The sequence below is a fragment of the Ixodes scapularis genome, unplaced genomic scaffold (assembly GCF_016920785.2).
Source record: "Ixodes scapularis isolate PalLabHiFi unplaced genomic scaffold, ASM1692078v2 PGA_scaffold6__148_contigs__length_123643588, whole genome shotgun sequence".
In the NCBI taxonomy this organism is placed as follows: Eukaryota; Metazoa; Arthropoda; class Arachnida; order Ixodida; family Ixodidae; genus Ixodes; species Ixodes scapularis.
Window position 1 is genome coordinate 99147838 of NW_024609881.1, and position 26870 is coordinate 99174707.

General features: G+C 45.5%; 1 protein-coding gene across 1 annotated transcript; it reads right to left on the reverse strand.

The window, feature by feature from the left end:
* Positions 1-2922: 2922 nt before the first annotated feature.
* On the reverse strand, positions 2923-15704 carry LOC120849141 (Golgi-associated plant pathogenesis-related protein 1-like). The gene is made up of 5 exons (XM_040221286.1): positions 15644-15704; positions 14557-14585; positions 14031-14120; positions 5821-5950; positions 2923-3155 (listed from the first exon to the last, which is right to left on the reverse strand). The coding sequence occupies exons 1-5, from the start codon at positions 15702-15704 to the stop codon at positions 2923-2925; spliced, it is 543 nt and encodes a 180-aa protein (XP_040077220.1).
* Positions 15705-26870: the final 11166 nt, after the last annotated feature.

Below are 26870 nucleotides of genomic sequence, written 5' to 3' on the forward strand. Positions count from 1 at the left end.
GAGTGCAATGTCGTTCCGTATTGAAAATCGCAGGCGCGAGGATGCCGCTGACGTCGCCACCACGCCGGCGCCAAAGCGGCCGCAGCCATGGTTCTGGGAGCCACCATTTTTTTTAAACTGTGCTCTTCTTGGCTTTAGCTGATTTCTCATCACAACACATCCTTACAGGAGCGCAAAAACTCTTTGCGTACGCACGCAATTAAGAAAAAAATGGCGTACGCATATCTTGCGCACGCAAATGTCAAAATTTGGTTAGCGTTCGGAGCATGCGCAGTGGGGACGACGTTATTTTTTGCGTGCGAAAAGCTTTAGCGTGCGCCATTCTAACACTGCCTAATGAATGCAACGGCTGCTGAGCATTCACCAGAAGAGAAAACTACGTTATTGTAAATTTGATTGTCTTTTTTTTTTTTTGAATTTTAGTTACTTTAGCTTTGGATGATACTTTGTGTCTGCTATTCGCCACGTCTCGTTTTTAACCTATAAAAGTCCGGTTTCTAGTGTTAGAACGCAAGCGGACGTTTAGTAGTTAGGAACGTCGGATGTGCAACGTCGAGGGCACTATAGTTCTGTGTTTAGTTTTATGGGGACAGATGAAAACCGCAAAATAACGCTAACTACTAAAAAGCAATCATATTTTTTGGCACAAATTACATGTGAGCCGAGAACAGGGTCGCTATATTGACTAGAAGTGCTTTAAAGCATTCGTAAGTCAGTGTTGGAACTACCTCGTGCTTCACTGGAAATATCAAATGAAAATCGCGTCATCCGAAATGTACCGCACAATTTATCACTTGTGCAGTAGACTGCGTCAATTCGTGGTCCATCTTCTGTTTTTGAGGCAAAAAATATTGAAGAAAACCACTGTCACAAAGCCTGGCAAACACACAATTACCATTCACTGCGCACGTCGATGTAACCACTCTCAGCACTGCACTGTACGGTGGTAACCGCACGACCAAACAGCGTCTAAAATGCATTCTAGGGCCCTGCGACCCTGTCGCGTTCTTGCGCGGGCGCAGGCGTTTTCCGAATTTTTGCCGAATCTTTGCCGAACGTTCCTTCAAAAGTTCGTCATGTGCCGAACTTTGCCGTATCTGAAGTTCGGCAGACTCGGTCTATCACAACTTTTAACCGAGCAACCTAAGCACCCTGTCGATCTAAGACATGGTTTCTGCCGCTGGTCCGGCTGTCTTACGGAGGACGCGAAAAACACGCTTTACGCCCAGCTGGCTTCCTCTTTTTTCGTGGATGGTTTGTGCAACAAAGTCGAGAGTCCTCAGAAGCCGCCCCTTCATCGTCGATGTCGTCGTCGCTACTCTCCTTGCCGAACGACGTGTTACAAATATTATTCGATCTTACTCAAGGTAAGCGGTTTTTACCTTGGCGTTCTAAAACCGACTCGCGTCCAGCGTTTTTGAATTCGTGTTGTCGCGTGACACGACCCGCCGATCAACCGGATCCATTTGGGTAAGATTTGAAACACGTCCCCGGTCACTTACGTGCGTGACGTAATTATGACGCCGCCGTTGAAGCGATATCTTTGGCTACACCTAATCGTTCCTTTTTTCGTCGTTATATGGCGCAGAAAACTGAAATTCTCTATTAATTACTAATCGTTACGTGTTTATAGAACTGAGAGGGTAGCTCACCGATAAAGTGAAATTATATAGTTAAAGCTAGTAAATGAATCCGAACGACCAAAACAATGAACGCGGGTTGTCTAATAAATGACAACGATTCCAAATAGACATGTAGCTCAGAAATACTGAAGAACATTTCACGGGACCTTTAACGCTGACCTGCACTCCCTGAGAAAGAGCCACTGAACCCGCGAAACCATCGTGTCGTCTGCTAGCAAGGCGAAGTCCGTTGGGAGATTTCATTACCGGCTTTTATCATCGGTTGACGGTAGTGAGACGATACGAAACATCTTCGTGATTAGATATTGACAAGAGAATTGGTCTACAATAATGAACTATTTTATGATACATATTTTAATCTCACGTGGAGCCCCGATGTGTTTGTTCATAACAATGGCCTCGAAAGTTTGTTTGGAGTACAGCGCTATGTTGTGACATCACCAATTACGGTTTCAATTTTGATGATGTGAACTGAAAGGAAGCGAAAAGAAAAAGTCGTTGGAAAAAACGCGCCCAAAACGCGCGACAAAAAAAAAAAAAAAAGGACGTTTGCAAACAAAACTATCGTGGGATGAAAATTGAAGATTAGAAAAAGGGTGTTCGGGGATGTCTTGGATTGGATCGCGTTCAAAAAGTACTTCCATCGTGTTCGGTCGGCCGGCTCTGCGTCCCTCGAGCAAGGATTGTCATGGAGAGAGTCCTGGGTCCTAAGCAGGGATTCGCACATTCCGCTGCTCGACCCTCAAATCATTCGAGAGTCTTTCGAGAAGCTCATGCACATTTGCAACAATGGAGCACAAGAGTCTGAATAGTGATTGAGCGACGACGGGCAAGGATTCTCCATTCGATGTACTGTGACAAGTGTGTATGTGAATTTCAGTTATGCATTAGGCTATTTTCTATAGTTATTTCCGCGTGGAATACCTGTTGTAATGATATTGTTTTGGCTTGCAAAATACAATATAATAAAAACGAACAAAAAACTGATGCAAGCTTAGAAAAAAAAAACCAAAAGCGTTATAAACTGTTATTTATAAAAACATTGTGCAGGTGAATATCTCGTTAGTAATATATTGGGGCTTCATCTTTGCACGGAAGGCAATAAAATGTTTCCGGGGGCAACTTCTTCTGAATCGGGCTGTATTTAATGTAGTGTTGTCTCTAAAAAAATGAAAAGTTTGTTTTGCTTATTTCTAGCGTTATACGTAAAATAAAATTTCATTCGATCACATTGAAATTTTTATGGTGAAAGCACACCAGTAATATCTTTATTGTCAATTTAGTTTATTGGGTAGAGAACGTTTTCCTGGAATTTGCCCATATAATTTCCTGGTGGATCGTAGTTGCACACGACGTAGATGTTGTCGCTATACGAACGTGCCCAGCCGCAGCCCAGCTTTGTGGAGTTTTTCCACACTACTTGAGTGAAATGACCAGTTGCGCCACTGAACCCCCCGTAATTGAAGTCGTAGTACTCGATCTCGTCGTACCAGGCAGAGACCACATCTTGTGCTAAAAAAGAAAATAAAGGTACAATTTGTAGGTCTTGAACGTGGGCAAAGCCAGCTGTAGAAAATGCATTTCACATGAGTTGTATTTTTAGTGGCACGTCCTTTTCAAGATATGTTTGTTGCTGATCAAAAAGCTTTGAATTATGGCGTACTACGTGGGGATTTTATTCCTCACGGAAGTAAACTTGGAAGATTATTGCATTAGCGCTTAAATGCATTGTACCGTCTACATCCCATAGTTATTATTTGTACAGGTAATTGCGATTTGAAACAAAATTTAGTAAAACATTTGAAGAGAAATCGGACGTGCAATAAGAATAATTACTAAAGCACCATTTACGCATGTCATCTAGAATGCAACAACTTTAGTAATTTTACTTCATATATTGTGCGTATGGAATCCCACGAATAATGTTTAGTTCTGATAACGCTGGTTTTGCTTTCCCATTAATGTTTGCATTTCCATCTATCTTTAAGAGAGGTAATGAAATCTAACTAGAATTTGTATTTCGATTGTAGAGGCATGTATCTCGTAAATCTCTATATTTTAAATTTTGTATGATTTTTTATATGTAATAGTTAGGACAATGAAACAACAAGTTTTTGTTTTCTTAAAAAAATATAAAAGACATATTCAGGAATTTTTTTGAAAATAATCCGAAATTAAAAAAAAAAACAGTTTTTAGAACGGGGAAAAATGATCGAGGTACACCTAAGCATTTCTTATAAGTCATGAACGCGAAGGCATGCAAGCCGCTCGTCCGCTCCCTTTTTCGTCTGCTGCGTACTTTTCGTCGCCGGTCAGCGCGTGTGCTCCCCTGGGCATGAAGCGTCCAAGGTCACCGTACCCAGGCGAGCAACGGCGAGCTGATTGATGGATACGCAGCGCCATGGGGTGAGCGGTCGTGGAACTTGACAAGCGCAGTGGCCAATGGGAGCCCCGTCGACGCGCGCCAGCCAATGGAACCGATGGAAACTATCTGCCGTTTTCGCGCTTCAGACTGATGACGTCCGCTCGCTCCATGAGACAGTTAACGCTTTCGCATAAAAAAATGAGATCTATATATTTGGCGCGGAACGAATTTAGTTCGCGCCTGCGCAAGGCGCCATTAGTCACGTGGTAGACCTGTGAGCCGTCGCGCAACGTCGCCGCCGCCGAAAGTGCCGGAGCAGTCTGAGATCCCCGAACTCCCAGGGCGCACTATTGATTAAAGACCGGTAGCTTCGCTATGTTTCCATTGAATTTAAGCTTTTTTTTGTCTACATTTTCGTCTGGTAAGTTCGTTTTCTGCAAATTTATAGAAAAAATGCACCTCCTTTGGGCGAGGCGGCACAAAATTTTAGCACACTAGGTTAAAGAACCGAATTTTGCGGTCGATTTCAAGAGCGTGGCCGTTATTTCAAATACCCGATAGTTACACTGAGTTGGTTAACATCAACTATACAGAGCAAAGCCAACACATCTGCTCTCGCATGTCACCTATATGGAAGTCTCGTATAATTGTGTTTGATGACCTTCAATTGACATGTCTTTGTCTTTAAGCTATTCAAAAACTGAGTAATGTCAGAACTAGGGTAGATTATGTGGTATTATTTTGTGTTTCTTTTCCTTTGTTCAGTATCTGTTTGCGGACTAGAATTTGTCTTACGAGAAAAATGAAATTTTAAAACGCTGTTCGCTCATTCCCTATAAGAAAAAACAAACCTCTTAACTAAGCTGGTGGGAAGTCAACTGCCAAATATACACGCGTTATAAGTCAATAAACCATGTAACGCATTTATGAACTTGCATCTCGTAGTACGATTTTTGTTCTTAATGAGATAAATCGCCGTGATACTGCAGGATAGCCGAGAAGCATCACGGAAGTAATGTTTCCTATTACTTAGGCATTTCTCTTTGCATTCTGCAGATTCCCTGAGCTTCGCGCCTTCTCCATGATCTGTTGCTTACACCGTTTGCTCCTCCGTTTCTCATTTATAAGTAGAAATTGAGGGAGAGGCGGAAATAGAAGTGCACTTGGACGGCAGAACGCAGAGCTCTAACTGGATTGATTAGGGGGCACATGAAAAGCTAAATATCATTGTCTCTAGTCACTCGTCGAACGGTTTCGAGCGTGTTCGAGTCGTTCGACGAGTGACTGGAAACAAATGAGCTAGCTTGCCGTCTACCCCCTAATAATTCCAACCAAAGATCTGAGCTCTGATGTGTTCTCGCGCTCTTCGTCTCCTGCTCTTTCTCTCCCTCTTCCGTTTTACTTTAATTATTTGCATGCACTTTTTCCGTTCTTATATAATTGTTTCCAGCCGTCTCTGTTTTGCAAACACCTGATTTTTTTTACGTTACAAGCGTTCCGTCCTTGTCCTAATCATATAACACAGAACACCCGTGAACGCCCACATGGATTCCTAAGTAAAATTAACCCTTCTCAAAAGCCTCTGGAGTAAAATTTTGCATAGGTTTTCTTGAGTACCATTCTATAAACGTAACATAACGTAGGTGTAAATATTATGAATTCTGACGACGGAATAAGTCCAGGGTCGTTAACGTTGAACTTCGACATCCTGGTTAAAAATTTGAGTTGCTGCAATAGTCGGGTGCTATTTCTACATTTTGTGTTGTGCTTAAGCGTGCTAAAAGTTTAATTTAAGATATAATGCTCACTAACGGTTTGGTCCTTGGGGAGCTGGCGATGGCCCAAACATGTAAAGATTTTCGCCATAAGGATTGTTCGATCGGTGTTCCATAATGTCTCGAGCAGCGTTATCTTCTGCCCAGTCTTGAGCCCACAAGTTTATCTGTGAGGGAAACAAAATCATAGATCATTATGAACAAAAAATATCTTAAGCAATGATATCCCCAAGCATTCCATGTGATATAAGCGGAGGATTTAGTGCACTAAGTTGCTTAATATTGCCGAAATATGGGCTGGATGCGAGACAGTATAGCGATATATATTTGACTTAAAATGAAACCATACAACCAACTATAAATATAAAATAATATCTAGAGATGAACTATTTTCACTAGACTAAGTTCCACCAATGAGATTTTCATGTGTCAATGAGGGAGCAAGAAAATAGAAAATATATCGACAAGAAAGAAAGAAACACGTACGCAAGTTTTCTTACCTATTCAATTTTGATGCTTTAAAACAAAACGCAAAGAAAGCAACGACAGAAAAAAATCGCTCGACGTGGTAGCCTTAGTTTGGTATTTTTCCAAAATACTGGCGCTGATCGCAAGATTTAATATTGTTACCATAGAGGCCCGTTCACAAAGGAAGGGCAGCGCTGAGATAGCGTGAATTATGGGCGAGATTAGCACTAGTTTAGCGCCTGTTGTGTGGCGCATTATAAGCACAAACTGGAAAAAGCCGAGTGACATGCAACAAGATGCTGAAATAGCGCCAATTCACAGCGGTGTGTATAACACTAAGATAGCTGCGTTGTTTGTGTGAACAGGTTTTATCAACAACAAAAATACCGGTCACAAAAAAATAGAAAAACTTGCCCCTTCTCCACAGATGTTTGAAATGAACGTGGTTTTGTGATGTGGGCGGAAATACTAGAAAAGTGACTGTTGTCAACAAATGCTGATTAAAAAAAAAGTACAGTAGGTACAGTTGTTCGTTTCCTATTTCATAGTAACAGTTGTTAGTGGGAACCTTCCGGATAGACTGGATTCATGTCCTTCGCGAAAACCACCCCGAGAGCGTCATCAATCATTTCATCGCTCCCAGCCACAGCACCTGAGGCTCCAAGGTGCGCACCCGCCGTTGAACTTATAAGAAAACGAAAATTTCGTCTGTCGAGTCGGATTCAAAGCAGCGAACTATGGATGACAGCAATCGTTTCTGCTACAGTCAGCCGCCCCACCAAGTGAGCTACAAAAAAACTAAATTTCTTTTATTGTCGAAGGAACACATTGGTAGTGAATTAAAGGGGGTATACATTAACTTTCTGTCTACTTTCGATGACGCGTCTCTGTCCTGTGAACCTCGGGCGTCCACTCGAAGCACAAGCACAGCGAAGTCCAATGAGCGTGCGCTGAAGGCTGGGCGTTCGAGGGAGACGCCCCACCAACCTAACCATGACAGTGGCTACAGGTTAACACGCTGTTGACTTACAAACCCGCCTTTGCCAACAGGTCTGAGGGTTGCTTGTGCACAGAAACAAAATCCACTCATTCACAAGCGTCCGGGCGTGTGCTTTGCCGACTACAGTGCCACCGCAGCTCGGAGACGCTGGAGGCGAGTAATGGTCTTTAGACTTTAGCAAAAATCGCCTTCTGCGCTGCGATCTTAATCTGCTGGGCTGTGGAACGCCTTCTGAACATGCGCTGCAGCTGTGTTGTACGGGGTATCAGACGCTGAGCATGCGTCCATAGGTCAGTGACTCAGCCTTTTTCGCCCGGGTAATAAGCAATGCATAGGTTTATACACGCTGCGATTGCTCCTGATCGGCCAGGCGGGCGAGGTGCAGCTACAACAGCGGGCACTTTGCACGTGCGACGCAGCATTTCGACCTGATGCAAAGCTCCGCGGCTTTTGGTTGTGCCGAAAGATACCGCAAAAGTAGTGGGGTAAGTTTCCACAGGTTCCAGGTGCACGCCGACAGACGCAATAATGAATAGCCTGCGTGGATAGAAAAAAAAAAAGTTTGCCTGGCACGTATGTCCACTCGTGTGGTAAGCCTTCATTGAAGGTAAGTGCGTAGCTTCGACTGCAATCGTTGTTGCCAGCGCTGAGGCACTTCTCTGCGTAGGGACGTCATCTGATACAGACCACCCGGACTTCGCTCCTGCGGTGTTTGCACACAAATTGCCGAACAAAAGTTCGTCGGTTGCTCGTTACGCTCAGGCATCGTAAGTTGTAGCAGCTGCCCGCTGCGACGGCATCATCTTATCTAGGACGACGCACAACGCGGCGCCTTAAGGCGTCCAGCTTGCTGTCTCATACCAAGCTTGTGGGGTAAAAAAGTGCAGTTAAGTTGCCGACGCGAACGACTCCCGATATATTCCTACACATAACGCTCAATTCAGTCTTACCATACTCAAAGTAGTTGTATGCCTCAAGAGACGTGCATGCTTGTACCGCGTCGGCCGTAAAAAAGCTCGGCAAAAAGACCAGGCAAACTACAACGTGCGCCACCGAGGTTGGCGGCAGCAACTTGGCCGATTTGGCGTGGTGAGCGCCAGTGTTCCTTGCTCATAGCGTAGACGTCCTCGAAGGCGACCCAGCAACGGCACAGTTTCTTGGTGTATCACTGCTGCTCGGGCTCTGGTAGCGAGCGCGAATAGTCAGACATAAAGAGTAAGAAAGAAAAAAAAAAAAAAAAAACGACACAGGACAGAAAAAAATGCTACAAACGTTGGTGCCGCTTCGGTTAGCGAACGTAAAATCTACGTCACAATAGGAAGAACACTGCGAGAGCAGTCGCTTTTGTCTGTTCGCGACGAGAAGATTTGGTGTCGCCATCTAGCGGAAGGCAGGCGCAACCCAAAGGGTGCCACTTCTCAGAGCTAAATCGGTCTTCGTTCAACCTCGCTGTCGCGATGGTAACTTTTCATACTGTCTAATTTTCTTTTTTTACACGTTTTTTTGCGTTTGTCGAGGACGATTGCAATTATTGCTTTTGGCAGATATCAGGCTTCAATTCTACTAGCTTGAGTGTTCTTATTGTTTTGTTAAAGGCAAAGCGCGGTAAGGATGCTATTTTTTAGCTGGCTTAATGTTTGAAATTTACATATCTTTTTCCACCTTGCTTTGACAATTTCAGAAAAATTCATCGTCTTAGTTCGTTAGAGAACAGTCAACGGTACCATTGTTGTCCTGGTTTCCTCTCGTGAGATAAACTTAGGTTTGACATGCGCCAAAAAACAGGACACCAGGAGCCATTCGATGATATGATCAGCTACTGTCAAATGAATTTTTCATTCAGAAAAGACGAATATACATACACTCCCAAGTGAACCATTCGCTCACAATCAAACGTCTAGCGTGATGTAAACAAACCCGGCACCCGCACATTTCGTGCACCACGTGGCATCCACATTCTTCTCAGTGGCGGTTATGTCCGCCAACGAGAAGGTGTTCACTCTAGCTATACCTCCTAGGAGGCAAAGCATAATCCCTCCTCCCCTCCCCCCCCCCCCCCCCTTCTTAAATATTATTACTATTGGATTCACGAAGTACAGTACAGCCAGCGTCAGATTCGCGGTCAGTGTATTGTGGTGCCACTCCCAACGAGCGCTACCCAAGACTGACGCGTTTTCCGTTACAGCGTGGCTCGTCGAGCTTCAGAGTGTTTGCCGCGTGAGGCGGTTCCCTTATCCGCTAACGATGCACAGGCCTTGTCCTCTGCATGGTATTGAGTCAACACCCCGTTGTGCCGGCGCATGCGCACGACCATCCAACCAGGCGAACTTTCACAGTGTAAGAAACTTCCGGGAAGTACTAATTCGAATGGCGCTACTATCAGTTACGACGCACCGAGAAGAGAGATAGAGAGAGAGAGAAAGAGAGAGAGGGAAAAAATCAACTTTATTTTTAACAACTCAATTCCGAGCCGCGTTCGTCCTCCCTGTAAAGGGGTGTCCGATCAGGGTACTTCAGAACGCGTGAACCGTCACTTCTCCGCCATATTGAGTGAAAGTTATGGCCCCGCATTCCGTCTTCTGTGTAGACATGAACCTCACAAAAATCGCGGCTTTTCTCCTTGCCTCGTCTGCTTTTTTGTGACGTCAGTGCACGTGAGATTTGACGCCGCTGCGACCTGCCAGAGGTGTGCGTCGACCATCTGTTCTACCGTTTTCAAGGCCGCTGTCACCACGGGGGGAAGGGCTAAGTGGTCTTGGCGTACGAGTTCCGCTCGCGCGAAGACTCTCTCCGCCTTGTATTCGTGTCCTTCCCTTTCCCGTTTCGAGAGGCCTAGCTTGGCTCAGCCTAAAACAGCAGCGGTGGCCTTGGGTGACAGCCGACAGAGCGTGTGAGATGCTGTCCGCACCCACGTGATGAACATGCTTCAGGCTACCGTGTGAAGGAAAAAAGCGGACCTTGGCGGAGGCAAGCATTACCTAAGACGAAAGACACGGTCGACGGCGGAACGCCGCACGCCATGTGGCGCAGGTGTGTGACTTTACGGTTTCTGAAGTTTCCTCTTTGGCTTGTACGGGTCTTGGTCATCAGCCGGGGGTCGTGGGAGTAGGTATCTTGTTTGTGCTGAGTTAGTAGAGGTCAGAGGGCCTCTTGGAGGTCGTGAAGTGGAGCGGCCCAGCCCGCCCAGAAGTAGGGGATGGCTTTAGGGAAGAAATTGAGTGGGAGGTTGGTAGGAGAGGAGGTTGCCCCGGTGCATTCTCAGTTGTTGGTGTTGGAGGGGTGGCCTCCACAGTCTTGGCGCTTGGGTTGTTTGAGGCGCCCTTGAACGTTGTGGTAAATGAGGTCGCGGGTTAGGGAGTTGGCCTGGGCTTGTCGTACATAAGTCGTGTCGGCCCCATGGAGGAGCTTGGAGGGAGAAGGGAGAGTGCACAATTTAAGAACGTTGTTCATGGCGGTGACACCTGCGTTTTCTGTGCTGTTGTGCTCTGTGTTCACTGCGGTCGTATTGTTCAGACCAGGGTGTTGGGGGACCTGGCGGTTCCCTGCTGCGGCCCAGTGCGTGCGATATGGATATGGATATGGGCCGTCAACGCTTGCGACTTGAATTCCCCGAGGGCTTTTTGGGTCTTGGTGCTCAAGGCGATAGCAGAGGTTGTGTGCTCGTAGAGAGTGATGGCTTCTGTCATAGCCTAAACCTCCGCTGCGATTAATGATGAGACGTCCGACTGGAAACGTGTGAAAGTCAAGTGGAGAACTACAACGGCGGTAACGACGCGGGGGAGGGGGGGGGGGGTGGACTTTGTCGTTTGTGCAATAAGTCTCTTTTGTGTGTGTGTGTGTGGGGGGGGTTTACGGTTAGGTATGACACACTGCCCTGTCGGCGTTTTTGGTCGCTCTCAGTGTCCATGTGTTTGTGAATGGGGCGGGGGTTGATTCTGGAGATTTTGTCCATGGCGGTGATCGAGACGGTAATGATTAAAGGGAGGTGACACGTGGGGAGACCGAGGGGTTCGAGGATGGGCCTTGTTTGGAGGTGGTGCGTCTGTGGAGTTAAGCTTGGTGGTGAACTTCTGTTCGTTCTTCAAGGTTACTGAAGACGTCGGTGCGTCCGAGCAGGATATTTGCTCTCTAGTTGGGCGACTCCGAGTGCCGTACTGGTGCACTTTCACAAGGCTGCCTGAAGCTTGTTGCGTTGTGTTGCGGTTTTGCGTTGATAATTGTACGCATGGATAAAACGAGTGTACCATGCCTTCGATGACTGTTCAGAGCTCATGTTCACGTACTTCCTGGCGTTGTCGCGTGATGCGTCTTATCATATGGGGGGTCTGTTCAATTTGGCTGAAGACGGTGGTAACCCATATTGTGATGCGACCGTCCTGCTGAAAGATAAAGCCGATGGTCTTGATATGGGTTTGCTGAGGAACTGTCTTGCCCTAAGTGAAGCTTGATGAGGTTTCTGTAGACGTCAACTCGTTTGGTGTTGTTGTTCGTGACAAGGATAAACTCGAATTTCTTTGGAAAACAGGTCAGACTCATGCTTTCTGCATGGGAATTTATGACGTCCATGCCACTTTAGAGAATAAATTCTTATTTTCCTGAGCTTGTGGTCCTATAGCAGAGAGTCACGTCATCCGCCTGGAGGGTGCGGTGGAGGCCAGGCATGGCTGCCAATTTTGAAGGGAGGTTTTCTATTTCATGGTGAAACTGGATTGGGGAGAGTATGGAACCTGGGGGGTGCCCTTTGTAAGTGGATATGGGTCGGACGGATTTTCATTTGGACACTGAATGCGCAGGGTGCGGTTTGCGAGAAAGTTTTAGACCGCAGCTCTTAGGCGCCTGTTTCCGGCTTGAGCGTCGAGGTCGTCGCCGTCGGCGTCGTCGTCGGCGTAACCACGCGGTGCATTATGGGTAAATTCCCCCGCTAAATGTAGCGAAAAAAACTTCCCCGCTAAATGTAGCGGAAAAAGTTCCCCGCTGAATCTAACGGAAAAATTTCCCCGCTAAATCTAGCGGAAAAATGACCCCGCTAAATCTAGCAGAAAAATTTCTCTGGGAGTCATTGGACCCCCCCGAGGTCACGCGACCCCTTCCCCAGGTCACGTGACCCCCCCCCCCCCCCCCCCCCGAGAACACGTGACCCTCAGTACCGTCCCCCCCCTCCTCCTCAGGATCTGCGCTCCAATTCGGCGTTATCAAGGAGTTGTAAACGCCTTTCATTTTTGATGGATCCAAATAGACCCATTCCCTGTCGGGTTTCAGCCACGTTGACATAGTATTGCAGCCTGATCCACGTTGTCGAAAGCCTTTTTAATGTCGATCGTGGGGGAAAGTAGGACGTGATTTCGGGGGTGCCAAACGAGGCAATGTAGGACCATTTTTTATAACATTTTCTAGTCAGGACGGTGTGGAGTTAGGACGGAGATTAGTGACTGTCGTGGGTGGCTTGCCGGATTTAGCAATGGCGATGATGATGGCTTTCTTCCATTCAGGTGAGATGGTTTCCTTTCGCCAAACCTCGTTGATGTGTTCAAAGAGTTTGGTTACCCTGCTCTCCGTGAGGTTGCGCAATCCGCCGTATTCTGTAAGCGCTGACGTGGATCATCTCAGATACAGTGAGGATGAGTTACAGGAGCGGAATCGAGTGCGGAAGCCCAAATGGCGTGAAGGTACTCAAAATCGTTCTCAGGAGGTGGTAAAGAAACGGCGGGGACGTTACGATGACAGAGAATTGCGTGAGTACCGAGCTGCTGTTGCTATGAAACACTCAACGGGTAGCGTAAATGCTTTCTGATTTTTTTTGCCCGAACACTTAAACGGCTGTTTCAATGACCTCATAGTCTTGTAAATATTAACGTAAAACGCTCTTTGGCTAGGTGTTCGACATTTTATGAAGGCTGGATAAAAGCGAAAACGCGAGGTTTTACAATGATTGGTTGAGTCTTCGACATTGATTGGTTCACGGGGCGGTCATATGGCCAGAGGGATAGGCGAGAAGGAGTGAGGTAGACTAGGAGGAGCTTGACAACCCGTGAGCACTGAAGGAGAGGAGATTGCGAATATAAGAGGCTCTGGAAGATCGCCACGTTTATCAGCCCGATTATGGTGTATGGCTTCTTTCTAGGAACCACTATGAAGTGTACACATGGTACGCGTTAAACTTTATGATGAAGAGCGCCGAGAACGTAGGCGTCTGGCGTCTGAAAACTCGAAGAATCGCTAAACGTGTTTAATGCAAGAACGCTTCACGTACCAACACAATTGCCTAGCTATTTGTCAAAATTATTTCAGAGTCCCACGGCTGCAAAGAACACAAGGCAATCCGCAGTTTTAGCTTGGTCATATTCTCCGAGAACTATATGTCAAAACTTTATGCATGTGCGATCTGCAACATTAAGGAATTGATACCTAACTTTGAAATTAGAATACAAAAATCGAGTGCATTAAAGCTCTCGCGTAACGTGCGTCACAGCGACAGCAGCTCGATGCTTGCGTGAACCGGTAGAATAGTGACGCCATCGACGTTTCCGTGCCGCCTCTTCCGTGCCTCTCGAACGAGATAGGTTATCTCTTTTAGAACGGTAATTTCATAGACGAGGTGGCAAGCTTTATAAAATAAGCGCTGTGAGCTGACCAGCTTATGGTGAATTTACACGAGGGCTATGCATTTCATGTCTTCCATTATTATGTCTGAGGAAATATCGAGAAGCAATCGGAGCTCTTAATTTCAGATTACCTTGTAAAGGTCTTTAAGAAAGAGAAAATTTGACAGGGCAACATACCTTTTCATCTAGAACCATTGGTGGACTTTGGTGACGATTCCGGTAGTCGTTGTGGATTTTCAGACATTCCTCTCTAAACTTTGTTTTGTCCTTCTCAAGTCAGGAAATAAAAAAAAAAACACACACACAAATTGACGGTTTGGTAAATTTGTTTTGGAACATTGGAAATTTGGGAATTTCAATGACAATTAGTTTTGGTCTTGACCGGTACTTATCAGTGTAACAAATTAAACTCCGGAGCTCTACACAAAAGGAGCATATAATAATATCTTAGTAGTTGTTAATATTTTATAGAATACTGTGCATAGAATTCAAGCCAATGAAAACCATTTTCTCCGATGTGGGATAGGGTATATTTTCCCTTATCAAAATAAAACTATTCTATGGAAATTATTCGTATATTTTAGCTCCAGAACTAGCGTAAAATTTTGGATTATATTAACATAATGTGAACTACAAATTATTTGCACTTAAGACGTAATCGGGGAAATTTCTGTGTGTGTAGGTTTTCGACCTGCGCACGTACCTGTTCTTCCTGAGTGTTAGAATATTGACCTGGAGAAGTTTATACAAAATAAGTATAGTTAATATTATCAATGTAGCATTGAATAAAATTCGGTATTTATAAGAGAAATACGAACATATTTTTAAGCTAATATATAAGCTTTTACGAATGTCAGGCTCATTTCAACTGTATTTGTCACTGAGCCTAATTAATACCAGAAGCCGTTCTTGAAGCGCCACTTACAATAACTCATAGACAAACGGAAATTTTAAAGTTATCCTATCCACACTATAGATTATGCATACGATAACAGTTAGAATGCGTGTTTTTTGGCCATGCCACTATTTTCTAGCCAACTCACCGAAATGTGATGAGGGGTAGGTGGCAAGTACAGCCTTCAACCATATGAGTGACCCATTGAACGAGGCAGCTTGAGCCGGCTTTGCTGAATTAACTATGGCCAGGCTTTAGTACATTGAAGTGTTGAAATAAATCAACCTTTATACTAGACTCGCTCTCTCTCTTCCTTTCTCTAAGAAAAACGCATCTTTGGCCATAGTGTGCTTAGCACGGACGCATCAGCTGCCTAGACGAATGGCTCTTTTATATTAAGGGAGACCCTACTTTTCCGAAAAGGCCTGTAATAGCATTGTAGGTCGGAACTACAGGTTGTCTTCACCTGTATCGGTTTATTATTCTGAAGAAGATAGAGTTGCACTGACCGAACTTTTTGAACCTTGGCGGTTGCTTCAAGTGTCGACACAATGGATCGGTCACATGTGGCTGCTAATTGAACTAGAGGTGTCTTTTATAAAATTACGCCTATGAATAATAGTGCTGTTATTTTAGAATATATAAATATACAAGTGCTAACTACAGCGAAGTGGAATTATTAAAAATGGTGGTTCTGATGCTTCTACACGAGTGTGCGTGTGCAGATGTCTCTAAATCTGCAATCGGAACTTAATGCATTTAACATAGACACCTCCCTCGAGTACGTAACTATGATCAATAAAGTCGTATGATCAAATGAACAACTATTCTGTAAATTGATATGTCAACAGATGCTTTCATGAGACTGCCGCATAACCCAGATAATAATACTTGCCGACGACAGCGTTCAATACGAAACACAGGGTGAGGAATGATTTCAGACTGAAGAAATTCATATCGTGTTCTTGCAGTGAGCTGTTAACCACTTGGTTGCTTTAGAAACATTCTGGTGCTATATATAGGGAGGCTAGAAGTGCTGTATTTCGGCGAAACGCATGTTATGCGCGACGTTGACACAGTGTAAGCACATCCCATTGTTTGTGCGAAACGTATGTATGTTGCGAACAAAAGTTGTCACCAACCTACCTAAGCTTTGTTGGCCTATATGTAACATGTCACTCGAAGAACTTTTGTTTCAAGAGTCTTTATATCTTAATTCGTGTTGTATTTTGACCTTTCTAATATAAGCCAGATCACAAAGGTAGGTTTAAAATGCGAATTTTCTGCCAGTCAAGAAGCAATGTTGAATTTAATTTCCCTGAACCTGCTGCAAGTCTGAGAGTGATAATTTGAGGAGTCTGTCCGTTTATCGCATTGCCGGGGTTCTGCCTTCTTGGAGTTTCATTTTGAGAAAAGAATAGGCGTGTTTGCAATAGTTTTCTTTTAGCTGACAGTCCTTGTTTTCCAAACTTTACTCGCTTGTTTAAGGAATTCAGATTTTATTGGACGTTTTACGTCATACGTCTTAAAAAGAAAACTACAGTTCGCGAGTTTAGTGAGAGAGCCGTTTTAAGAGAAGGCAGGTGAGATTTCGACAATACAAATGAATTCGTTAAGAATAGGCATAAAATATTTAAATAAATTCATCTACCCTAATAGCATCTCTCTTCAGATTAATTCACCCAAAAATATATTTGGTTGAGATAATTAGAAAAATCGAGAGGAAATTAAAGCACACATTACCAAAAATCTGTATTCTCAAAGCCCTGCAATGCGTGGAATTCAATGTTTAAGGAGTGATGGTATAAATGTTTTCAAAAGACGTTAAACATTGGTTTTTGGGGGTGAAGCTCATATTGTTTGTCAATTTCGCCGCTAAAGTTGGCAGGAAAATTTACGTCAAGTAAACTGATGTCATAGTGATGTCAGAGTATCACGTGACGACGCCACTTGACACCATGACGTCACGTCACGTGACCTGACCCCCCCGGTGTGGTCACGTGGACTGAAGTCGCCACGTGACGCAAGATCACGGTGTAAATTCGAGCTGCCACGCGATACCCAGACGTCACGGCACACCCATTTTTTCATCTAAATTTAGCGGGATATTGTACGGAGAGATGGGCGAAAAACTGCTCGAATTAAGGGATTCCATTAAGAAATATTGCAGGGTTTTAAAATTACAATGGCTTTTTCAGGATTTCATTAAAATATAGGCTTACACTCTTATATTTGTGAGTGTTAGTACGGTTCATGGATCCCGTCTCTGACTGGTGTGTTTAGCGTCCCATCCATCCATGCATTGAAAGTGATTCCTAAGTGGCAGAAAATCACGTCACAAAATCTGGAGTGCCATGCTGTCAGATAGCTCTGCCCTACTGGTTGGTCGTAGAACTTCGGCCAAAAGTCACGTGCAAACGCGAGTGTCGCTCTCATCACTGCATTCCATCTTCTGGAGAACGACCTGCAGCAGAACAGGTGTCTGCCTCAACCCCCATAGCTGCTGTGACGCCGCCAGGATCGCGGCGGCCACAGCATGACACTTCTATGACGTCAAAAGACAGAAATCGAGGCACAGCTTTATTTTACTCGTTAAACACACTAGTTGGAGACAGGTTCCGGGCATGTATAGATCGCATGGAAGACGAGAGAATTTTTTTTTCTTTATTCAGGAGAAACCCGCTGTGCCTCTTACGCGTTTTTGCAGGGAGCACAATGCATTAAAAATAAATCGGCGCTCTCGCGGCACACTAGTTTTGCTGGTAACGAATTCCACTGTAATATGGTACGCAAAAAAACAATGAAAGACGTCTACAAATCCCTGTGATGCCGAATTAGAGCGCAGATCTTAAGGAGGAGGAGGGGATGGTATGGAGAGGAGAGTATGCCACATCTCTTCATCCGTACCCCGTCCTTCTCCTCTACTCCTCTTCCCCTTCCCATCCTGCTGCTCCGTCCTCCCCTCCCTCTCCTCCTTTTCCCCCTTTTCCATCCTCCTCCTCTCTCCTCCTCTCATTCTTGTCCTCCCTTCCGCCTCCTACCCCTCCTTCCCCCTCGTGACGCCACTCGTGACCCTAGTGATCCTTGTGACGTCAATTGTGAAGGCCTCGTGAAGGTCGTGACCTTCACGTGATCTTCACTCTGATGGTCGTGACCTTCGTCGTGCCTTTCATGAGTCACCGTAACGGCGCTTGCGAGCCAAGTTACCCTCGTGATGTCACTCGTGACGTCACACGTGTCGTCACGAGTGACGTCCTTATGGGAAACGTAACATAAGGCAACGCGCGGTTACGAGTGATATCACTCGTGGCCCTCGTGACGTCACACGTGACGTCACGCTTGACGTAATATGGGAAACGTCCCATAATGCAACGCGCGGTCCCGCCGACGGCGACGGCGACGCTGCTCAAGCTTGAAAGGGGCGCCTAAGAGCTGGGCTGAGAAAGGGGCGCCCAAGAGACGATCACACGCCCACGACGTTGTGATCGTCTCACAATTTTTCCTCCTTCATGAGTGCTTTGAGAATAATGATGGTTGAGGATGCGCCCCATGAAAGCCGTGAAATTGATGATCCCGAGTGAATTGTTGTAGCAGTGCCCGAATGTACCATCAAAGGAGGAGTGAAGAAATCGTGATTGGTCGGAATTCTTCCACCGCTGTGGAAGTGCGGGACTTCGGCAGGAACATAGTCCTAGTTGTTTTATGCTCTTCTGTTATTGAAGCAGACACCAGCCAGTTTGTGGAAAGGATTGCTGACACCGCTGGGAGACCTTCCGTATTTCTCGTAGCGTCAGGCCATCCAGACCCGGGGTAGGGGGGGGGGGGGGTAAAACGAAGTAAAACGAAGTAAAACCTTTGAGCAATTCCAGAGCCCTGATTGGCCTTTTTGAACGTCCGAATCTTTCGCAGGAGACGACAATGTCACTTTCGTGGTTGATGTTTATTGTGTGAGGTCAGAAAACCGCTCTCACCAAGGACGGCGGCGGTGTCGCCCTTTTTTGAGGCGCCTGGTGGGCGGTTGAATGTGGCATCACTGGGGCGCATGTTGACCTACCCGACCACCCTTGTTCACGCCGCTTCGCGGCGCCAGTGTCCGACGGCACATTACAATGCGAAACGATGGGGCGCAGCAGGCGATAAATATTTGGCTGTAAACAAAGTTGACGCTAGTTTTGGTAGTGGTTACAAACCCCCAAACACTGCGTGGTAGAGTGCCAAATATGTCGAGGCGGCATTTTTATATCTAAACGGCATCTGTTAGCACAAAACACTGGCGCGCGTTTTAACCAGCCGGCGGCGAGCACACTTGTGACGTGCCTCCAGGAAGGCCAATCAGGGGCTCGAGGTTCGCATCATGGTTTCACTCAGCGAGGAAGAAGCTATACGCCACTGGGGGCCGTGCTGGTGTCTATGCATTTAAGCGCCCTTCGCAAATGATGCGAAGGATGGGAAGGACAGCACTTGAATCTCGCTCAGAGCGGGATAGGTTGTAATGGCGCTGTCCTGTGGCCGCGAAGGGCTGGAAATCTGGGTGCTGTACACCCTATGGAGTTTCTGAAGTGTGACACTTGGTGCTTTCCCCCCATCCGAATTTCATCAGCCGAGACCTTTGGACCCACTTTGTGAAGGAGCTGGTGCTCGAAGTATTGCTGTCGTCGTCTCTGCTGGCATTATTGTTTGAGTGACTATGACTCTCTAACTAGTGTCATAGTCACCTCCCGCCGTTTACCCACACTTAGATAAATCTCGTCAGATTAATTCTTTAAAGTGATTATTGATTTCACAATATGTTGCACAGTCATTGGTAACTACATTACCATAGGATGAGAAGCCATGGATAAATATAAGACAACGTAGAAGACCGAATACAAAACTTTAAAGAACATCGCATGTTAAACAAATAATATCATGGATGTGTCCATATAAATAGAAAGTGTGAAATTTAGGGTAAAAGGTTGGCTTGAAGTTTGTCCCCTCTGCCGAAGGCGATGAAATGCAGTAGCTTTATAGAAACATCGTGGGTGAAAACAATTAGGAAAGGAAATGGTACGGTAATGAAATATTTGCATCATCCCATACACACATCGTGGAACACATCACGGCCGGCGTCGTCATCAACGTTATCTTCTAGGACAACGTCGATGACGACGTCCTAGAGGACGACGTCATGAATGAGGTATTCGACGACCTCTAGGACGACGTATAGAACGTCGTCGAGGACCACGTCCAAGATGACATCAAAATCTGTCTTAACCGACCTCTAGCAAGGTCTCAAGGACGGCGTCAAGTACGACGTCTAGCGCGACCTCCAGGACAACCTCGACGACGACCTCTAGGACCACGTCAGCCACGACGTCAATAACAGCGTCGAGGACGACGTCGAGGACGACCTCCAAAACGACGTTAGGATGGCCTGGAAGATGACGTATTAGACGACGCTGACGACGGTGTCTAGGACGACGTCGAGGGTTGCCTCGAGGACGCCTCTTAGGACGTCCTGAAGGACAGCATCCAGGAAGGCGCCGAGGATGACATCTTGGAGGACGACGTCAACAACGGCGTCTAAGACGACCTCTAGAATAAAAGCTGAATTAAAAGGTTATTTAAACTGAAGTCGTTTAGAGCTTGACCGTTAGTCTGGTATTAAAGAAACAAGCTAAACACTTACTAAAAAAAAAACGAGCGAGGGGTGATTTAGCGTATTGTTATCCATTGAATCTGAATATTACATCGTCAAACGTGAAAACAGCGCTTTTCTCATTCGCATCAGCGCTTTGTCCGTGCACTCCTTTCACTTGTCCTTTGTTCAATTTTTTGCGCTGTTTTCACGTTTGACGATGTTAAACCAACTAGCCCAACTTACCGCCTTGCTGAATATTACGTTCGCCTTTCCCAAGATATAAATAAACGCGAGAAAACACGAAAAACCTCCCATCAATAGTGACGTCTTAATAGGATCTTTTGGCCGCCAAGCGCTTGTCGCTCGTGTGGTCAGTGCGTGCAATTGTAAGCTGGTTAGGTATATTCCCCCGCACGGACACCAGTTTGACGTCTCTTTCTGACATTTTTGAGAATAACAAGAGTGCGCGTGCATAGCTTTGACAGGCGCTGAAGATACGTGAGAGCGGCAATTCCAAATACTCCTTTTATGACATAATGCTTCGGCAAGGAGGGGCTTCAGTGATACTTTGAAAACGGTTTTCTGCAGCCTCCACAGAAATGTCCGTACGAGCTTCGTGGAGAGGGTCGCCGTTTTTGTTACACATGGATGTGTCCTTGCGGACAAACCTTGATTCTAGGAGTTTCCGGGGCCCCCATTTGTCCTCCCGGTAACCGGACAAAAGCTCACCGGACAGAAGCTCAGCGGACAGACGCACACCCTTTTTTTCACAAACCCGGACAAAAGCTCACCTCATTATTTTTTTGCTACTTGTGCGTAACACGGGCTGGGATAAAGTGCAGACGCAATGGACATTGCACCGTTTTTAGGAGAGGTGGTACCCCACCCCATGAAAATGTGTCGACAAATAAGCCATAACAGGCAGAGAAGCACCAATTTGGGGCCAAAATTTAGGTCACCAAAACTGAGTGGAGCTGATAAGCCCTCGCTTTTTCATTCTGCTTTTATAACGCTAAACGCGCACATACAGGCCAGGCACAATATCTCTTGATTACAAATGCATGGGGTTTCTTGGGGTTCAGGGTAATATTAGAAGTGAATTGCAAGGAAAATTAAATTCTTTCCGTCATTGTGCGTCGTAAATGTATTTGAAATCAAAGATTGTCTCAGGGTGATGTGATAGGGAAACTGAAGCAAAACTGTAATGTATAAACTATTGAGTCGCAAATTTTTAAAAACATTTTGGAGGAACGGGAGTTGGGCCTTTTGGACAAGCAGCAAACAGATGACCACTTTAGAAAGCTCTACGGAATTTTTAATAGGCAGGCGTTTCTTCCATCATAGCTTGTGCCCGAACGACAGACCTACATCAGGGAAAAGTCTACATGTGACATCGGTGACCTGCTGGACTACTTTTATTGCACGTATGTCAACGGTCCTTCCGTGCTCCTTTTGGCGGCATTCAGAGCGAATTGTTTCCTTTGCCTGACTGCGCGCCGACGACTACCGGAGTTTTTCACCGGAACGGTGGCATATGTAGGACGCCACTCTTCAAGTTAAAGACCGGACATACACCTGCGATGAATAGAACACCGGGTTCCAGAAGCTTGTGGGCCACGCCCATCCAAGCGTCTGGACGCTGATTGAATTCCGACAGAAAAATCAGGCGCTCGTCGCCACGGCATTGACACTAGCCCGAAGAGGAGAGCGCCCAGTAAAGCGGATGCGAAAATCCACTCTGCGGCTGCAGAATTGTTTGAAAAATATTTGCGAGGGGTTTCAGTTACACTTTGATTTGCCAAGATGGCTGGAGCTAGTAGGGGACTGCATTCGCTTCGAACCAATCGATAAACAAACTTGTTTCTGCTCTAAGAAACAAACCATGCACCCGTCTGATTTAATTTATCGTTACGTTTTGGTGTCGCACGCATCCACCTAAGTTGTCCGCACTCGTGTTAGGACCAACATGATATTTTCTCCTGGTGACCTTTTGTCCGGGCCTGTAAAAAAAATGGGTGAGCTTTTGTCTGGGATTCGTCCCCCTTGCCAAGGTCTTCGCGGCCACAAAGTCGAAAGAATGCCCAATTGTCTACGCATGATACACTAGTTCAGTCTTCAGTCACGTCGCGTGGGATGCGCACGTGTCGTCACGCATCTGTTCTTCGAGTCTGGTCCTTCTCGTCTGTCCGGTTTCACCAATGTAGGATGCTGGGCAGTCACTACTGGGGATCTCGTAGGTAGCGCCTCAATGGATGTTCGCCGGGGTTGCGTCCTTTAGCTTGGAAACTGAATTTCCAATAGACCGATCTTACCAGCCAGTTTGACTACGCTGCCGCTGCCGCAATGCATCGAGGGGACGTTAGTCTCCCTGCACGCGCAAAAACCCCGCTGGACCTCTGCGCGTGTGGAGCACGAGACGGCATGAGCTCTCGCATGCACGGCCGTCTGCCTCCTGTGAAGTAAAGTTATGGCGGCGTCACGCATGCTCCGAACGCTTAGTGAGATCGGTCTATTGTTCTGTATGTCTTGTAAAGCTGAATGAAGTTGCTTTCCCGGCCAAATTTTACCGCCGATATGTGGAGGACACTTTCGTCCTTTTAGATAAAGGTCACGCTAACGATGTTCACCGAGAGTTAAACAGCGTTCGCCCCGCGATACAGGTTTCTTGCAGGCAGAAAAGCATGGCAAGTTGCCCTACCTAGATGTATGTATAATCAGGAGAGGCGAACCGAACCACAGCATTGAAACGGGTTTGTACCGTAAACCATGTGAAACAGATAAGTTTTTTTGAATTTTTTGCCCCATCACCCAGTGCAACACAACAAATCAGTAGTGCGAATACGCAGATCAAATACCGTGCCATTTAACGAGCTCCATGGCGCAAATGAGATGACTCATTTACAACAAGCTTTAAAGAAACGTCACTACCCAAAGCGTTTTCTTGACGAGCTCAACAACCAAATAAAGCAAAATGTGCAACAGTGCAAAAGGGAAAGAGATAAGAATGTAGCGTGTATCCCTTATGTCAAAGGAGTCTCCGAACCTCCGAGTCGCGCTTTGAGGCTTCTTGGCATTCGAACTGTTTACAAGCCATACAGAACTATTGGAAATTTCGTTTCCAATCCAAAGGACACAACCCCGGCGAACATCCAGAGAGGCGTTATCTACAAGATCCCCTGCAGTGACTCTCCAGCGTCCTACATTGGTGAAACCCGATGGAGGAGAGAGAGCAGATTCAAAGAACATAAGCGTGACGTCACGTTCACATCCCACGTGACGTGGCTGAAGACTGAACTAGTGGGCCATGCGTAGACAATGGGCCATTCTTTTGACTTTGCGGCCGCGATGACCTTGGGGAGGGAAGACAGATAGGGGCCCTGGAAACTCCTAAAATCATGGTTTGTCCGTAGGGATACATCCGTGTGCAACAAAAACCGCGGCCCTCTCCCCGAAGCTTATATGGACGTTCCTAATAAATAGCGTTTACTTGAGGTTCAACGTTGCACTTGCTTTGTAACTAGTGCAGATGCCTCCCGCATGGGAGGCGAAACGTATAATGAAATTGTTTTTGCTGTTATGTCAAGTAGTTGCTCTCATCTTAATTCATTCTTTGTAATGCCGAATTAGAGCGCAGGTCTTAAGAAGGAGGGGGAGGATACGGAGAGGAGAGTAACACGTGACGTAACGTTACGTCGCACGTGACGTCATGTTACGTCTCACGTGACGTCAGGTTTCACGTCAGAGGTGACGTGACATGTGATATCACGGGGGTGATATTTTACCCCTAAATTTGGCGGTAAATATTTCCGCTGAAACTAGCGGTAAACGTTTGCCGCTAAATCTGGCGGTGAAATTTTCCCGATAAATTTAGCTGAGAATTTTATGGTAAAATTTAGCGGAAAAGCTTCCCCGCTAAATTTAGCGGTAAATGTTTACACTGAATTTAGCGGGGAATAGTTTACCCTTGTGACGTAACAAATGACGTCACGCCGGATGTCATGTCTGAGCCAGACGTGACGTCACGTGTGACGTCACGATGTAAAACTTTTTCTCCAAATTTGTCGGGGAAATTTTTCTGCTAAATATAGCGCAAGAATGTTTGCTGCTAAATTTAGCGGAAGAATTCCTCTGCTAACCTTAGCGGGAAAATTTCCCCGCTAAATTTAGTCGAAAAATTTTCGCGCTACGTTTAGCAGAACAATTTCCCGGCCAATTTAGAGGGAAAATTTTCCCTGCTGATGTCACACGTGACGTCACGTGTGACGCCATTACGAAAAACGTCCTGTAATGCAACGCGCGGTTACGCCGACGGCGACGTCGACGGGGACGGCGACACCGCTCAAGGCGGAAACGGGCACCTAAAAGCTGCGCTCTAAAACAAAAATAGAACTACAAAGGTTAAAAAAACAATTTAGAGGTTTTATCGCAAAAATAAACTAGGCATCGCCGAACGCTCATTCTCCGCCCAAAGCCAGTGCTAGAGGTCGCAACCAGATGCCAAAGCTTCAGAACGATCCTATATCTTATTAAAAAGTTATTTTCTGAAAATTTCGTTGGGAAAATGGAGCCCATTTTTGCCGGTTTTCTGTTTGTGGTGCCATAGAACCCCATGTAATCGAAAACTACGTCGGCCACCATTTTCCCATTGAACTTTTCAGAAAATCACATAACTTTAGAATAAGGTATCGTATCGGGCTGAAACTTTGGCATCTGGTTGTAACCCCCAGCCCTTCCTTTGGGCGGAGAATGAACGTTCGGCGATGCCTACTGTATTTTTGCGGTAAACAAAAAAAAAAAGACATTGTATTTTTTTTTACTTTTTAAAATACACTGTTCCTTCTAGAATACGTTGTCCGCGGCGGCGGACGTAGGTCGTAAGCGTAAAGTAATCAATAGATTGAAGACAATGAGACTAAGCAGGCGAGCTGGGTATTATAAGACGTTCTACAACCCGAGACAGAGGTTTACAAAGAGGGACAGACGCTATTGTCTGAAACTCAACAACTACATTTTTAATCACCACAACATCCTCTTATACAGCCATCCCACCCTCGCACCCTCTCCAAGTTTGCACCTGCCTCGCCTCGCTATCTGAAATACAAAATTGACCGTGTTCCAATTTTTCATGGATTTTCCCACATTTTAATGGTTATCGGAAGAAGGCTCAATGTAACGGTTTTCTTTACGAAATACATTACGCCGAGCAGACTAGCGCCTTTCATGTGTGTACAACATCGGTGCGTAAAAAACAGAGATGGATCGGTCGTTTATTGTCTCGAAGGTGTTGTGTATAATATCCCGATGTCGTATGGGTTTTCTCATGTCAGACAGACCAAACGGTGTGTCAATGATCGGTTAAGTGAACGTAAAAGAGCTATTAAAAATAACTCTGCTAACTCGGAAATTGCGACGCACGTTCAGAAAAGGAATAGCTGTATAGCGAAATGGGACCAGACGATAGTTTTGTTTGATGAAAGGAATTGTATAAAACGTGTGTTAAAAGAAACCGTTAGGATTGGTTCAATGGGGAAGAGTATTAGTGAACCCTCAATGGACACTCGATTTAAGGAAAAATATGTTTTTGCGTTCATAAAAAGACTGTACGTTCTCGATTTTTTTCTGGAAGGCTATATTGTATACTTGACAGTTTTCCTATTGATCTTGGGGATTATGAGAATGTTCGGAAGCATTCAGTCGGAAAAGGGAGGACCGCCCCGATGTTGGGTACAACAGATTGAACTTTAGATAGCGAGGCGAGGCTTGTGCACACTCGGAGAGGATGCAAGGGTTGAATGACTGTATAAATGGAAGTTTTGGTGATTAAAAATGTAGATTCTGAGTTTGAGACGTTTGTGTTTATACCCCTTCGAAGACCTCCGTTTCGGGTTGTAGAGTCTCTTAATCAGAAGGTACTTAATAAACAAGAAGTCAGTAATTAACTTATAGCTTTTCGGTTTAGCTAGCATGCTCAATTAGATATTTTTAGCCCATAGTTTACCTATGCAAAAACAGTTGAGAAATCTAACGAAACATTTCACTTAGAGTCATTGCTTGGAAAATTTTGATAATCACAGTAGCTGGAATCAAAACTAACTCTGAAAAGGTGCGTCTGGAGCGGAAAGTTTTCCCGCCTAAAAGGCGCCAGATTGTTAAGTGCGGTGTGACGCGAAGTTGCTTTGAACACGTCACCCAATAATAATTGGTCTTTGTGGTCTGCTCCCGCAAGCCATTTCAAAATTCAAAGTCATCACGTGCGTCATTTCAAAAGAATCATGTATTCATTTCAAAATGTGTTAAACAAAAACTACCCTTTAATTTTACGTAGAACACCCTTATATCTTAAGATAGTCACTATAAGACGAATCTGGAAGTATTAGCTGATGAATTCGTAGTTATAGAGTGCATGCTGCCTTTACGTTTGCCGTAGAGTATGTTTTCAAGACGCGCATAGGCACTGTTTCTAGACGGTCATTGAAAGAACAATAGATCGGTTTTTGGGGGC

Coding starts and splice junctions, on each gene's coding strand:
- LOC120849141 (XM_040221286.1), bottom strand. CDS start 15,704: ATGAATTTCTTCAGTCTGAAATCATTCCTCACCCTGTGTTTCGTATTG. Junction 14,586..15,643: donor CGTATTGAACGCTGTCGTCG/GCAAGTATTATT, acceptor AAACTTCTCCAG/GTCAATATTCTAACACTCAG. Junction 5,951..14,030: donor CAATGGTTCTAGATGAAAAG/GTATGTTGCCCT, acceptor TTTCCCTCACAG/ATAAACTTGTGGGCTCAAGA.